General features: G+C 41.2%; 1 protein-coding gene across 3 annotated transcripts in view; it reads left to right on the top strand.

Moving 5' to 3' along the window:
• The window catches only part of LOC110961294 (serine/threonine-protein kinase MARK1-like), a 30667-nt gene extending 15224 nt beyond the window's left edge, over positions 1-15443 (top strand). For 2 of the 3 annotated variants that reach the window (XM_022208849.2, XM_022208850.2), the window contains 16 exons: positions 338-391; positions 1573-1621; positions 1709-1774; positions 1872-1942; positions 3016-3072; positions 4770-4904; positions 5881-5982; positions 6757-6876; positions 7090-7189; positions 8453-8565; positions 9685-9829; positions 9944-10077; positions 11472-11557; positions 11635-11784; positions 13392-13661; positions 14858-15443. In XM_022208849.2, coding sequence (XP_022064541.1) covers positions 338-391; positions 1573-1621; positions 1709-1774; positions 1872-1942; positions 3016-3072; positions 4770-4904; positions 5881-5982; positions 6757-6876; positions 7090-7189; positions 8453-8565; positions 9685-9829; positions 9944-10077; positions 11472-11557; positions 11635-11784; positions 13392-13661; positions 14858-15200 — 1995 coding nt within the window. In that variant the 3' untranslated portion in view covers positions 15201-15443. The remainder of the gene's footprint in view (positions 1-337; positions 392-1572; positions 1622-1708; positions 1775-1871; positions 1943-3015; positions 3073-4769; positions 4905-5880; positions 5983-6756; positions 6877-7089; positions 7190-8452; positions 8566-9684; positions 9830-9943; positions 10078-11471; positions 11558-11634; positions 11785-13391; positions 13662-14857) is intronic. The other variant, XM_051946445.1, reaches the window with a different exon arrangement.
• The last annotated feature ends 953 nt before the right edge of the window (positions 15444-16396 follow it).

Raw genomic sequence — 16396 nt, 5'->3', positions numbered from 1 at the left:
AGAAAGAAATGACAAAAATGAGAGGCAAAATGACAAGAATAAGACATAAAACAACAAAAACGTCATTAACAGGTTATGCTAACATATTGTGGGACACACGTTCCATGAATAAAAATAATTCTTTCAGATATTATGTTGATTAAAAAAACTCTTCCCACATTTACAAGAGACATCAGCGTGGTACGTAAAATGTCCTCCAGTGGAATGACCCATATATTTATTCTATTTTTGACCGTATTACAGTGAGAAGCAGGAGTTATGGTGAAGCTAAAGAAGCTAGCTAAGTGTTAGCTCCACAGATGAGCTCATAGATCTTCTGTTTTGTCTCTTCTTGTAGGTCGCCATCAAGATCATTGATAAAACTCAGCTGAACCCCACCAGCCTGCAGAAGGTAGGATCTCACCTCAGTCCAGTATCTGGTTAGAGATTTAGGGGCTGCATCGATGGGGGGGATCCTGTCCTTTGTTTGATGTTTCTCCATCCACCAATGCAATGTCTAGGATTAGAAGAAATCCTAAGCATTGGAGGCACCCTGTTGTGTTTGGCAGAGGCAGATGAGTTGGTGTATCATTTAAAATAGTTATCACATCACATCTTTGCTGTCTTCATCAGACGTCTGAGACAGATACTGGTGTTCAGATCGTACTTTGGGGACGACAAACTGCAGAGCATCCATAGACTGGAGATTATGACTTCCATGTTTCCTTGTTAAAAGACAAATAGGAATGAACAATACCCAGAATGATTCTGTAAATATACACCAATTACTGAGATGTCAGTACTTACAGATGTCCAGTTTACTTTAGAATAGAGCACAGTGGTGAGTAAGAGGATCACATTAGATAATGAATCTGAGCTCCCCATGGTACACACTATGCAGCATGCTAAGACGGTTAGCAGAAGCCTTCATATACAACACATCTCCATAGTCAATAACAGGAAAAAAAAGTTGTTTCTGTTTCACACAAAAAGAAAAGCAAGAATTGTTTCTTGAATAAAATCCTAATACGAGTTTCACCTTCATTTACCATCGACTGAATGTGCTCCTTAAAAGACAAATCAATTAAAAATCTGATATATTTTCTTCTTTTGAAGTAGTAAAGAACATAGATTTAGTTTAGTGTGCATTTAAAACAAGCTCCAGATGACAAGTTGCTCCTGGACTCTGTCAAACAGAAGCTGTAAATCCTGGAAGGTCTCAGCAGGACTGGGATCTGCTCAGTAGAGGACGGTGTCATCAGCGTAGAAACGGACAGTAGAGTTTGGATCCTGTTAGCTTGGTTCAGTCCAAACTCTGATCTGAGCTAAACTGTCATTCAACATGTTAAAGGTTCAGCTTCACTGACGATAGCATTGCTTATTTTAACCGACAATTCATTAAAGTTGTATTACCTTTGCTGACATGTTTCTACAGCTTCTGCTGTCTTCTTCAGAGCGTCATCTGACGTTTGGTGACGTGTCCTTTTATCACGTGGCCGGTTTGTCAGAGTCTGTCAAACCGGCCACGACAAATGAACGACAAAATGAACCTAATCCAACTATCAGCTTCACTGACTCCAGTTGTCTCCTCAGCTCTTCAGAGAAGTCAGTGTGATGAAGATCCTCAAACATCCAAACATCGGTGAGTCTCCTCCTCCTCATCTGGTCTCCTTCATCCATAACTTTCCTCAGAAACCGTCCCCTCAGTGTCTCTGCTGTGTGTTTTCAGTGAAGCTGTTTGAGGTGATTGAAACGGAGAAGACTCTCTACCTGGTGATGGAGTACGCCAGCGGAGGTAAGAGGGGGAGGAGCTTCTGAGTGACATCACACAGAGGTTTAGCTTTCCAGCCAGAGGTGTGTGAGATGAGCTCACCTGACTGTCTGTGTCTCAGGTGAAGTCTTCGACTACCTGGTGGCTCACGGACGAATGAAGGAGAAGGAGGCCCGAGCTAAGTTCCGCCAGGTGAGTCCAGTATGCAGTCCTCAGTCTCATCATCCACTCTTAAGGGCGGATTAAAGAAGTTTCTGTCATCTAATAAAGTCTGCCAATGACATTTGTGACCCAGAGTCTCCCATAAGAACATCTGTCCTCTGGCACCACCCTCAGGACACACTGGAACACTAGAAAAAGTGTCCCTCTCAAAACAAGGAAAAAAAATTATTTAAAGGAAATTTTACCTTGAAATAAGTGAAAAAATCTGCCAATAAAACAAGTGAAAATGGCTTGGTAAGATTTCTTGAAAAAGGATATGATATTTAGAATATTGAGATCTCAAAATTAGCTGGGAAAACTTATTTTAAGCTGTATTTTACCAGGATTGTCAAGCTTAGGTGTCTTAACCCTCCTGTTGTCCTCATTTATGGCACCAAAAACATTTTTGCCTTGTCTGGAAAAAATCCAAAAATTCAGCAAAAAAATTCCCCAAATTTATTTAAAAAAATATGCATAATCTTCATTAAGAAAATTCCGTAAAAATTTCCCTTAAAAGTTTTTTTTAAATTCCCAAATTTGGCAAGAAATAAAAATTTAACTAATAAAAAAATATATAAAAATTGTAACTATTTTCAAAAAATGAATACAAATTTTCCAAAAAAATATCTTAAAAATATCTAAAGTGATTACAAATATATCAGTAAAAGTTCTAATATTTTTTAGAGCGTTTTCACTGTGAATTTTTTTCCCACATTCTCAAACGTCAATTTGACCCGCAGAACGACAAGAGTGTTAAACTTATTTTGTTTTCTTGTAAAATTCAACTCAAAACAAGATAATTTCCAGATTGTTTGACTTAACAAGATATTTGTCTTAAAACAAGTCCCTCCATCTGCTGAAATGTCTCTTGCTAAGGGAATTTATCTTAAATCAAGTGGGATGAGACATTTTGACTGAAAATAAGACAAACAGACTTGGCAAGATTTAGAGTTTTTGCAGTGAAATGATCTTTTTCTGTATTTTAGAGCCTCAGATGGTGTGTTACCCTACAGCTGCTTTCTAACACTTCACCTCTTTCTTTTCTACATGTGTGTTTGTGTCAGATTGTATCAGCCGTGGAGTACTGTCACCAGAAGAGGATCGTTCACAGAGACCTCAAGGTAAAACACAAACGTCACCCTGTCTGCCTCTCTCTGTCTTTGTGTCTCACCTCAACACTGAGTGCACAGATGACAGATTATGACAGTGAGAACAGGGACTTGTGTCATTCCAGACACTACATTCAGTCCTTGGAGTCCAGAATGCTCACAGTGCTGTTGCTGTTGGTCCATCCATTCTGCTCATCCATCCTTAATCTTCATCCTCCTACATGTCTATAAACCGGCAGTAGACTCAGTAAATCAAAGTTTAAGGGGATTGACGACATTAAAATGTTCTCCTCTATGTTCCAGATTCTTAATAGTAGAAGAAAAACAGAGAATGTATTCCTGTTTTCTTACATCGTCTCTTTTTATTCTGTTTTGTGTTTCATTAGTGTGATTTGTGGGTCAGTCCCTCCAGGAGTTCGTGGCTTTTTTCCAGATTGTTGCGTCCCTAAAACGTCTGAATTCGCGACAGCTTTTTAAAAACATTGCGATGTAAGTTGCGATGTTTTAAGCGTATTTGTTGATGACATTGCGGCAGACAGTGACAGTTACTAAAAAGCTGCATTTTTTTCTGCTTTTAGAACACGTTTCAACATTTTAAATGACAACATTTATTCCTAAATTAATTCTTCAACCCATCTCCACCAGCTGGCACACAGCCAGGTCCTGGTTGGTAGATTAAAGGCACTAAATGATCATTTACTGCTGAATGAATCATATTTGGACATATCTGTCAGTGGCGTAAAAATGCAACAGTTTCCATCACAGTGATATTTATTATTCTATAATATTTCACTCACTTTTCAACATTGCTCGGGTATAAAACAGTTTAGCTCCGCTTTGGTGAAGAACATCAGGGAATTGTTTTTCACGTCTTTAGCAGTAATTTTTGTTGGTAAATGAGAGACATTAGAATGGGACATGTCTGCATCTTCAGACCATAAACAGGAAGTGAATTCAGTGACGTACGTGCTTTACGTTTGGACTGCTGTGATTGGTGGAACTGAAGGGAGGCGGGACAAAATTGCTGAAAAGTTGCAGTGATTGGACAAAACTGCAAGGTCACGCAGAATTCATGCAGATTGGTTGAATTTGCGTTAATTGTTGGGATCGCGAATTCCTGGAGGGACTGGTCAGTGTACGGAGGATTGGTTTTGTTGTTGTGAAGCATTTATTGGGCGTGTTTAGTTGTGTTATTGTCAGTGCGTCTTTTGGTTTTGTCCTCTAAAAAGTAATTCAGGATACCTGCTACCACAGCTTCAGTGATCGCAAGATAAAAAAATGAAAGGAACTGATTTATATAGACGTTTTGATGAGTTGTGTTCTCATAAAATGTTGGCAGTTATACCAACTTTATATTATGTGTCATTTAAAGCAAAAAAAATCGGGTTTGTTTGATTAAAACTGAATTCAAATTGTAGTAAATTGATAAAATCATGTTTTTTCTCCAATTTGACTTCTTTAAAAACTTAAACTGGTTGTTTTAAATATCATTGATGGTACAGAACAGACTAATTACCAAACTTTATGTAGTTTGTTAGTTGCAGATAATTTTATTTTCCTCTTTTGTGAATGCTATACACTTCTGTAGATATAAATCATCTATGAAGCACAATGAATTCACTGTACTTGGTTTGTTAGCTTCAGTGCTAAACATCCGGTGTTATTTTTATCGCTGCTCCTAAGGAGGTAGATTTGTGTTTGTCTCTCAGGCGGAGAACCTCCTGCTGGACGCCGACATGAACATTAAAATAGCAGACTTTGGTTTCAGCAACGAGTTCACGTTGGGCAAGAAGCTGGACACTTTCTGTGGGTCTCCACCGTACGCTGCTCCTGAACTCTTCCAGGTGAACGAAGCTCCTCCCACCACACCTGCACGACATCACCTGCTAAGGATGCATCACCTCAGTTCACATATTTAGTATCTTTAGGAAGAAGGGGGGTAGGAGAGAATAAATAATGGAAACTGTTTGTGAAAGACGCACGAGAAGAAAACTCTAAAATGAAGAAATTAGAGAAGGAAATATGTTTGATCTTATCATGAGCTAATTATTTGGTTTCTTAACCCTCGTGTCGTCCTGCAGGGCAGACTGACCCGTTTAAAGTTTGAAAATGTGGAAAAAATATAGATTTTCACAGTGAAACTTCTGATGTCTACATTGTCAACATTTTTGGGAAATCTTTGAATATTTTTGGTGGAAAAAAAAGAAATGTTAAAAATGTTTCTTAAAGAAGAGTCACAGAAATATCAATATCATAAATATACCAGCGAGTTTGGCTGGATTTTGGTTTATAATTTTTTTTTATTAAGATTTGTACTCATTTTTTGAAAATATTTACGAGAATTTTCTTGCTAAATTTGGGGAATTTTTTTTAAAATAAAACTTTTAAGGGAAACTTTTAAGGAATTATTGGAATTTTCTTCCTGAAGATTTTGCAAATTTTCAGGAATTTGGGGAATTTCTTAGGTGTATTTTTTGGTGTCTGTCAATGAGAACAACAGGAGGGTTAGTTAACATGGAAGAAGGTAACTTCCTGTCACTTTTGTTGTCTGAGAAGACGAAAGCCTTAATGAAGACTCAAATGTGATCTGTCTTCAGGAGAAAATAGCCCAAAATAAACAGTACATCCACTCTTTAGATCAAACAGCACGGAAATGTTTCAGAAAGACGAGTGAAATGAAAGACGTGAAAATGTCATATGTAGTCGATATAGACAACAAAACCCGGGAATTTTCCTTCATAAAATGTAGTGAAGATCAGGCTGAAGTTTGACCTTGTGGGACAGTGGGCTGCTGGGTAATGTAGTTCTGTAATCCTGCAGGGAAAGAAGTACGACGGGCCGGAGGTGGACGTCTGGAGTCTGGGAGTGATTCTGTACACGCTGGTCAGCGGCTCGCTGCCCTTCGACGGACAAAACCTCAAGGTTGGACCATCAGGGCCGAATTAACAGAAACACCTCTCTGTAAATTAAACAGCACCAAAAACTACAGTTTCAGGAGACTTAAGGTTCCACTGAAGAGTTCACAGGAACTCAGACGGCGAGGACAACACAGACCCTGACACAAATGTAAGATCTGTGGACTTCTGAGGGACTTTGTGGACAACTTGATCCATCAGCTAGTCCTCTGTCAGGAAAGGTCTTCTCCAAATTCACACTCAGAGTCGTCATAGTTGGATTATGTTCATTCTGACGTTTCTTGATTAAGAATTTTGTTACTTTTAAAGCAACAACTGAATAAGGAACGTATGGTAGCAATGAAGGTAAAAGATCAGTAGAGACCATACTGTCCTTATTTAGCTGTTGGTTTAAAAGTAGTGTAATTTGTCTCTCAAGTCAAAACAAAGTTCTGCTTGCAGCAAAGAGTCAACATGAACAGAACCCATGATAAAGGCGAGAAGCAGCGTAGCTTTTATACAGAAACATCAGCAGGAGTTCTACGTGTTGGTATGTGTTATCTGTAGTTCACTGCCGCTTAGGCCGTGGTTTCTTTTTACAGCGCTTCATGGAAAATGATTACACACCACACAGGAGTATGGTATTCCAAGGAATAAGAACATTTAATCATAAAATACGATCATTTTTATGACATTCTTTGTCCTAAACCTAGATAAGGCCTTATCGGGGTTTCTTCAATCAGGATGTTTACGTGTGAAAACTGCGTCCTTCTGTAAACACTGTGACTGTGTGCGTGATCAGGAGCTGAGGGAGCGTGTTCTCAGAGGGAAGTACCGGATTCCCTTCTACATGTCCACCGACTGTGAGAACCTGCTGAAGAAGCTGCTGGTCCTCAACCCGGGGAAACGAGGAAGCCTGCAGGTAAACAGCATGTCAGCCAGCGTACGACTGGTCTCACCCAAAAATATAGATTCTGTTGTTTTATATCGTAGAGAATCCAGAGGTGAGCATATGTAAGGTCTTCCCCCTCTGTGAGGTGCTATGAGATGACATCTGTTGGATCTGTTGTCAGGACTATGGAAATCACCGTGAATTGAACTGAAACAGCTTCACTCGTTCCTCTTTGTTTCTCAGCAAATCATGAAGGATCGATGGATGAACGTCGGCTACGAGCAAGAGGAGCTGAAACCGTTCACCGAACCAGAACAAGACCTCAATGACCTCAAACGCATCGGTCAGACACAGACCGGACATTCACACCATTCATTTGGCAAAGGCTGAAAAATCTGTTGAATTCTTTTGGATATTTATTTACAAAAGTTTAATCAACATGTTTTCAAAGTGTCTGGAGGTGTTATGAAATGTCATATATAGTAAATACAGCTCCATGTGCTGTAGACCAGCGGTGTCCAACTCATTCTAGTCCAGGTTCCACATTCAGCCCACTTTGATCTGCAGTGGACCAGATTTACTGTACGATCAGAACGACAAGAGTTAGATTAAAAGAAAGACAAAAAACAACACAAAATAGTACAAAAATGAGACACAAAATGGCAAACGGCACAAAACAAAACAAAAAGACAAAAATTAGACAAGCAAGTTACAAAGCGATAAGAAAAATGAACAAACGACAAAAATGAGACAAATAAACACAAACGACGCAAAAAGGAAACACAAAACGACAAAAACGAGAAAGAAAGCGACAAAACCATGAGATGAAAGTCAGACAAAAAAATGCAACAAAAACCAGACAAAATATTACAAAATGAGACACAAAACGACAAAAGAACAAAGAACAATCTAGTATTTTACTTTCTGATCCAAACAACTTGTCATGGGCTAGAAATGATTTTAAATTTATACTTTTACTAATTTACAATCTGCAGTTAATGTCTTCTCTGTAATTTTTACACTTTGAGGACTGGATTGGACCCTCTGGAGGACCACTTTTGGACCACGGGCCTCATGGTGGACACCCCTGCTATAGATTTTTAACTTTATGCATTTTTCCCACTTCTACAGACTCTTTATCTCTAAGGTTTATTTTGTTTATTTCCTGTTCAGCCAAATACTACAAACTTTTTTTGTCGTCTGTTGGTCCCAGTCGACTCAGTCATGATGGCAGTGAAAGTTATTTCTTTTTGTATTTGTAGTTTATTTTTGGTAAGTTTCTAAATGAGATCAAGTGTAAATAAAGGGAATTGCAACAAATCTCTCTGGTTTCACACCTGCTGGCTGATAAATGGTGCAGTTTGACACACATAATTCCTGAAATACTGAAAACCTTCCAGTAGTCATGTGGCAGCACAGACTCAGGACCATTGTTAGGTTGGAGGACCTTCATCCAGGACCGTCCTATAAGCAGCCAGACTTTTTCATTCATGTCTGGGCTCCATAGATCTGAGAAGTTACTCAATATGTCGTGTAAATGTGTGATGACCACTACAGTAAACTAAAAGGCATGTCTTTGTCTACTCTGTTCTTTCTGATTCATCAGAGCTGATGGGCACGATGGGCTTTCCTCAGGAGGAAGTGAGGAAGGCGCTGGACGGTCAGAAGTACAACGAGGTGACTGCAACCTACCTGCTGCTGGGGAGGAAAGCTGCTGAGGTTGGTTCTGGCTCTTTGGACTTTTGCTGTTACTTTAAGCAGTACCACACACCGAAACATTACTACAGACATCAGACAGAAGCAATGAGATTGGTTAATGCCAGCGACCGCCCTCACTGCCACCACTATACTGCTCAAGAAGACCTGAAGAACATGACTAGAGGTCCAAGCTGCTGTCCGGCCTCCACTCCCCCACATCCCAGTCTGATCTCATATCCACCACATGCAAAGACCTCACCTCATAACCCACAGAACCCAAAGATCTTAGTGCCAGACCCCACGAGACACAATTATGGTTCTTTTCCACCAGCATCTACTGGACTCTACTGGGTTTGTGAGGTTTTCCATCAGGACGTAGTTCCTGGTACCAGCTACTGTTTTAGTTCCTACTGGGCCGGGGTTCCCAGAGAGCTGATTGGAGCTGATAATGTGACGTCTACAGAGTGCAGGCCTCTGATTGGACAGGGAGTGATGACACACCTGACCTGTGGACAAATGAAGAGACTTTTCTGTCTTTGGTGGTGGACCAAAGAATCCAGAGGGATCTCTGAGTGGATGTCTGTCCATGGATACAGCAGGACAATGAAACAGTGTCTGGAGAAGATGAAGAAACTCCAAAGTGACTATCACTCCATCAAAGACCACAACGGTTGGACTGGGTCAAACCAGAGGTGGTGGAAGTGGTTTATCCAAATAGACGCCATTTACGGCACCGACCGGTGATCAACGGGAGGAAGAGTGACCTCGACTCTACCACTGGAGTATTGGAGACCATGTTGGAGGACGGAGAGTGTTTTATGACTCCACCCACGATGAGGTGGTGCTCAGCTATGATGGAAAACCACCTAAACCGAGCCGAGTCGAGTAGGTGCTGGTGGAAAAGCATCTTTAGAGGCTCTGAGCTGCTGAGGGCCATGAGGAGAACCTGCAGGATTTTAGGCAGCTGGTTTAATGTCGTAGCAGGTCGTTGTGTAAATAAGTGTGGATTTAGCTTAACTTAGCACATTGAGTGAGTAAAAAATCCAACTTTAAGGCTCCACAACAGTCTAATTTCTCAAAATGTCAGCATCTACACAGTCAGTAGATGAGCTGATCAGCTGCTGTCTCTCTGTCCATCAGTTTGAAGTCTCCACTGAGTCCTTCTCCAGCGGGAACCTGGTTCAAAGACCACGACCTGTTAGCGACATCAACGGGTCCAGCCAGTCCCCCGCCCACTCTCGCAGCACAGCGACCAATCAGAAGCAGCGGCGGTTCAGTGACCACGGTGAGTTCATGTCCAATCAGAAACATGAAGACTGTTCAGTTCACAAGCTGGTAATTACTGTAAAATATGCTCTTCCTGGATCCGTCTTTAGGCTCTCTGTGTTTTGTGTCTCAGTGGCGCCCTCTGTCCCCCCGCCTGTGTCCCACACCAAGCGTTGCCATGCCAACAGCGTAGAGAGCGACAGGAAGGACGACCCGGCCTCGCCCATGGGAGCTCCAGACCGCAGGAAGTCAGCCACCGCCTCAGGGGTGAGAGGATCAGGGTTTACCCCAGACCAGGTCCTGGATTAGAGTTCAGGGTTGAACAGTGTACTGGACCTTTAGAACCACGATTCACAGCAGCATGTCAAACCCTTCAGCAGCAGCTTAACCTTCCTGATACACTCATTTACAGGCACCAGAAAATACTGTTTCCTGGCCTCAGAAAATATCCAAAAATTCACCAAAAATATTCACCAGTTTTCTGGAAATTTGAAAAATCTTCAGGAAGAAAATTCCAATAATTCCTAAAAGTTTCCCTTAAAAGTTTTATTTTTAAAAAAAAAAATCCCCAAATTTGGCAAGAACATTCTCGTAAATATTTTCAAAAAATGAGCAAAAATCTTCCAAAAAAATCCTAAAAATATCTCAAGTGTTTCCATGTGTATCAGTAAAACTTTAATATTTTCTTTGAGAAGATTCACATAAAAATCAACCAAAATCCAGTGAATTTCACTGGATTTTGGTTGATTTTTATGTGAATGTTCTTAAAGAAACATTTTTTAACATTTCTTTTTATTTTCCACCCAAAAAATGTTCAAAAATTTCCCAAAAAATATTGAAAATGTGGAAGTTTTCACTGTGAAAATGTATATTTTTTCCACATTTTCAGACTTTAAAACGGGTAAATTTTGACTGGTGGGACGACAGGAGGTTTAAATCGACTGTCATGAGTTTTTCTGCTGCACTGTCGTGTGGATTCTGTTTATTCACCCAGAACAGAGTGTAGCAGCTGGACAAACGTCAGCAGTAAGCCCGCTAGCAGCAGCTACACAGGTTGTGTTCAGCTCAAAGTCAGGAGCTGCAGAGATTCATCAGTGTTTTTTCTGACTTCCCTCCAGTAGAACTCTTATGAAGCAGATCTATGAAGCCTCATGTTGAATCCTTTCAAACCCTGACTGATTGTGTCAGACTCCTCATGATCCTGCAGTCTCATTGCTGCTCTCAGTGGTTCCCTTCACTCTGTTGCTCTAGCGCCACCCTCAGGACAAACTTTTAGCTCGACACAGCTTCTCAATGCTTCGTGACAGTGGTCTTTAATGGTCATTCCTCGTTCCCTGATCCTCACTTGACACTGAAGTTGCTCCAGTTTGGCACCGTAAAGTTTTCATCAGTGTACGACTTTCAGGAGGCAGTTTGAAGATGAAATTAAATTCCATTTGATGTATCTGAGGACAGTTGTTTAGCATGGCCGACCTGTGTGTCAGTCATGAGCCCTGATGATCGTGTTCTTCCATTAAGACCAAACAGTTGAAGTTTTATGGCAGCTGTGAGATCGTGTGGACTCAGGGTTTGTTGAGCTGTATTGAACCCTGCAGCCTGTAGGGGGCGCTAGCAGCACTTTGTACCGTCACTGTTGGTTAAACCGACTGTGTGTGTTCCAGAGCATGACTCGGAGGAACACGTATGTTTATGAGAAGAGCAGCACCGAGCGCTATTCGCCTGCCATACCCAACGGGAAGGACAGCAGGTGAGATGCATTCTGGGAGTTTCCGTTATCAGTTGCTGTGGTCCTCCAGATCAATAGCTAATCGATCTGTGTTTCAGTCTACCTGAGGTACCTGCTGCCTCCCCCTCCCCGTCACCTGGGGCGACCGTCTCCTCCACACGTCCTCGTCACGTCAAGTCCATGTCAGCCTCAGGACATCCCATGAAGTCCTGCCTGCCCCCCATCGACGACAACGCCGAGTACCAGAGGTCAGACGTCTGCACTGCAAAAAACACCCTCTCAGAACAAGAAAATAAAACTTAGTTTTTACTTTTACCTTGAAATAAGTGAAAAAATCTGACAATAGAACAAGTGAAAATGGCTCGGTAAGATTTCTGTAAATAAGAGATATTTAGAATACTGAGATCTTACAATTAGCTGGAAAACTTATTTGAAGCTCTATTTTACCAGGATTGTCAGTCCAGGTGTCTTAACCCCTGTTGTCCTCATTTACGGCTCCAAAGAATGTTGTTGCCTTGCCTGAAAAAAATCCAAAAATTCAGCAATAAATTCTCCAAATTTATTTAAAAAAAATGCAAAATCTACTTTTCCCTGAAAAGTTTTATTTAAAAAAAATCCCCAAATTTGGAAATAAATAAAGATTTTTAAAAAATCTAAAAAATATTAAATGTTTTCAAAAATGTATAAAACTCTGTCAAAAAAAATCCTAAAAATATCTAAAGTGATTACATATATACGAGCAAAAATTCTAGTATGTTCTTGAAGAACATTCAGAAAAAAAATCAACCAAAATCCAGCGAAATTTGCTGGATTTTGGTTGATTTTTTTCTGAATGTTCTTAAAGAAGCATCTTTTTCAACATTTCTTTTTTTCCACCAAAAAATGTTCAAAAATTTCCCCGAAAATTTTGGAAATGTGGACATCAGAAGTTTCACTGTGAAAATATTTATATTTTTCCCAAATTTTTAAACTTTAAAACGGGTCAATTTGACCCACAGGACGACAGTCTGTTTGTCTTATTTTTAGTCTAAATGTCTCATCCCACTTGATTTAAGATAAATTCACTAACAAGAGACATTTGATCAGATGGAGGGACTTGTTTTAAGACAACGCATCTTAAATATCTTGTTAAGTCAAACAGTGTTGAAATTATCTTGTTTTGAGTTGAATTTTACAAGAAAACTCACCATTGTGTCGTCCTGTGGGTCAAATTGACCCGTTTTAAAGTTTAAAATGTGGACAAAATATATATTTTCACAGGGAAAATTTCCACATTTTCAACATTTTTTGGTGGAAAAAATGAAATGTTAAAAAATGGTTTCTTTAAGAACATTCGGAAAAATTCGCTGGATATTGGTTGATTTTTTTTAATGTTCTTTAAGAAAATATTAGGACTTTTGCTGATATATATATGGAATCACTTTAGATATTTTCCCAAATTTGAGAATTTTTAAAAAAATACAACTTTTAAGGGAAATCTTTTAAGGAATTTTCTTCCTGAAGATTTAGCAAATTTGTATAAATTTGGGGATTTTTTTCACTGAATTTTTGGATTTTTTTCAGACAAGGGAACAATATTTTTGGTGCCGAAAATGAGGACAACAGGAGGATTAAGACACCTAAGGTTGACAATCCTGGTAAAATAGAGCTTAAAATAAGTTTCTCTAGCTAATTGTAAGATCTCAATATTGTAAATATCATACCTTATTTCAAGAAATCTTACCAAGACATTTTTCACTTGTTCTATTGGCAGATTTTTTCACTTATTTCAAGGTAAAAGTTCTTTGAAAAGATTTTTTTTTCCTGTTTTGAGAGGGACATTTTTCTAGTGTATCAGAGTCTTCTCCTTCCTCAGCTCCTCCCAGAAGCCTCCATCGTCGCCTTCAGCCTTCAGCGTCACCAGCAGCGGCAGCACCGCCACACCGGACCGAACCCGCTTCCCCCGAGGCTCCTCCAGCCGCTCCACCTTCCACGGCGCTCAGCTCCGAGACCGACGTCCCGCCACCTACAACGGCCCGCCGGCCTCGCCCAGCCTGTCGCAGCACACGGCGGGGGCGCTGGCCACGCCTCACCGGGGAACCTCCACCTCCCTCATCGGAAAGATCACCTCCAAGTTCGTACGCAGGTCAGTCACAGCTGTGGAACATCTGGCCTCCTGTGCAGACGTTACTTTCCCCCACAGAGTCCTGATCTCAGCGTCATGTCAGGAATCACTAGAAGAGACACTGAGACAAACTGAACCACAGAACTCAGCAAAATTCTCCAGAGGTGCTTGGAAAAGGTGTTCACATCACACTTTTCCACTAGCAGCTACTCAGCTCGACTCAGTTTAGGTTGTTTTCCATTCCACTGAGTTCCACCTCATGGTGGGTGGAGTCGTCATAGCACGGCGACCCGGAAGTCCTTTAACATCATTTGTGTGCGACACAAACGCAACACAAAAATGGAGGACATGGAGGCGATGGTACACCTGCTGCTCCGTCTGTGGCTTTCTGTCAGATTCAGGTGAAAGAAGATCAGTGAGCACCGTCGCTGTTGCCAGTTTTTTTTTTTTAAATGTCGGGTTTGGTTTTGGTGAAGGAGTCGCTCTGGTGTGTCATCACTCCCTGTCCAATCAGAGGCCTGCACTCTGTAGACGTCACATTATCAGCTCCAATCAGCTCTCTGGGAACCCCGGCCCAGTAGGAACTAAAACAGTAGCTGGTACCAGGAACTACGTCCTGATGGAAAACCTCACAAACCCAGTAGAGTCGAGTAGCTGCTGGTGGAAAAACACCAATGTTGATTTGATTTAGTCGCTTTACAATAAGAACTTTATTGAGAAATCACATTTACAGCATTATTTTTGAAAGTGTCTTTTACTTTTATCCAAATATATACAAAATACGCCTCTGCTTGGGATTCTGACATGATGCTCTTTATAGAAAACTATTTCAAACCCTAGTTAGAAAGTGTTTGACAAGGCAGCGAAATCAAACCAGATAAAAGGCTATTTGGTGTATAGAAACCAATACAGTGTTGAAAGCTCAAAGTACAATAAAACTGAGGTAAAGTCTGGAAATGCCATCTGATAAAAGCATGTTTTCAGACTTAAGAGGTCATTGACTGCAGATCCTTGTGAAAGAGTGCAACCAGTGAATACAGCATGAAAAGGTCAGTGAGAGAGACTAAAGACCTAAAGATCCATCTACAGCAGACTGGTAGCAGTGTAAAGAGACTGAAACATCATTGATGGGTCTGGCTAAAGCCTGGCAGCAAATGTTTTGGTGTCATTTGGCAGACAGTTCCATGTGATGGTGTAAACGCTGTCCTTCCCCACAGGAGTTTATCCGGCGAACCCAAAGAGGACGGTCGGGAGTCCAAGCCCCGTTCGCTGCGTTTCACCTGGAGCATGAAGACCACGTCCTCCATGGAGCCGGGGGACATGATGAAGGAGATCCGCAGGATTCTGGACGCCAACAACTGTGACTACGAGCAGCGCGAGCGCTACTTGCTGTTCTGCGTGCACGGAGACGCCCGGCAGGACAGCCTCGTCCAATGGGAGATGGAGGTGTGCAAACTTCCCCGCCTCTCGCTCAACGGGGTGCGCTTTAAAAGGATCTCCGGCACGTCCATAGCCTTCAAAAACATCGCCTCCAAGGTGGCCAACGAGCTCAGGCTATGAAGCCCTTATTATCTACAGTAACTGTCCTTAAACACTGAGAAACTTTGCTCCTCTACACAGAGCGACGCCCCACCAAGTGACGGCGGCCATCTTGTGTTCGGCACTATTCCAGGCTAACTGCTGTATGACTCAGAGAAACCTCACCTTATTATCCCCAACACAGTTACTATTTAATGTCATCACTAAATGTTGATGCAAGTGAAACCAAATATTAAAGCAGCTTAACGGCGCAGATACCCAGCAGGTTGTGGTTCGTCCCTCAGTGCTGCTTCCATCCACTCCAGTGAACTGATGAGAACAAACACAAAACAACATGGGAGCTGTAGCGCAGTTCGTTTGCTAGCATTAAAATCCACCTATCGAGGCTTTATGTGGGTTGGTCACTGTTTATGTGCACTTAAGAAATCAAACGTTGGAAACAGAGTCTGAAACATCGTGTACAGTAGAGAATTGACAAGCATCATCAGATCAGGGGGACTGAAACAGGTTTAAACAGTTAGATTTTCAATTTGTATGACCAAAGTGCATGTAAATTTGGATTCCAGTGCATGCCAACACGTTACCTCGTCTATCCGGACTGCAAACAGTAAACTGGTTTCTGGAGTGCAGGTAAACAGTGGAACATTTCTGCTGCTCTGCAACCGTCCAGCATGTGGGAGGAACTGATTAGAACATTCAGTTTTCATCAGTTTCACTCTGTGCTTGTTGTCTTTGCCCTCTGTGGCCACAGAGCTAGCAGGTAGAAAGATGTAGCTAATTGTAGCTAGCTTATCTCAGCTGAGAAAATACCAGAATCAAAGACGCAGCACAATTCCATAAAAAGCGTAGAACAAGAGAAGTCTGTCTAAACATCATTTATTCTGACTGAATAGTTCTGGGATGCACAGAGTTTTGTTTTTTTGTCCGTGAACATTCCAGTTCAACAGCAAAATGAACGAGGCCCAGGACAGAAACACTAAAAGGAAAGATTTGGTTGCAGCATCAGCTGTATGTTAATATTTTGGTTGCAGAAAGGCTGGTGTTGACCCAAAGCAGCACCATTAAGATCTGTGTGATGAGTGCAAATTCAGATCTGACAGTCAGCTTTTTCTGTGCAGATGCTCGACCCACAAAGTCTCCCCAGTCACTGTAGAATGATTCGTTCTTTGCAAATATAGGTGCTTAATTCATCTGGTGAAAAGTCCTGCATGTTTTTA

Source organism: Acanthochromis polyacanthus, chromosome 3 (assembly GCF_021347895.1).
Source record: "Acanthochromis polyacanthus isolate Apoly-LR-REF ecotype Palm Island chromosome 3, KAUST_Apoly_ChrSc, whole genome shotgun sequence".
Classification (NCBI taxonomy): domain Eukaryota; kingdom Metazoa; phylum Chordata; class Actinopteri; family Pomacentridae; genus Acanthochromis; species Acanthochromis polyacanthus.
The sequence above is the reverse complement of the archived record's forward strand: the minus strand, read 5'-3'. Positions and strand labels throughout refer to the sequence as shown.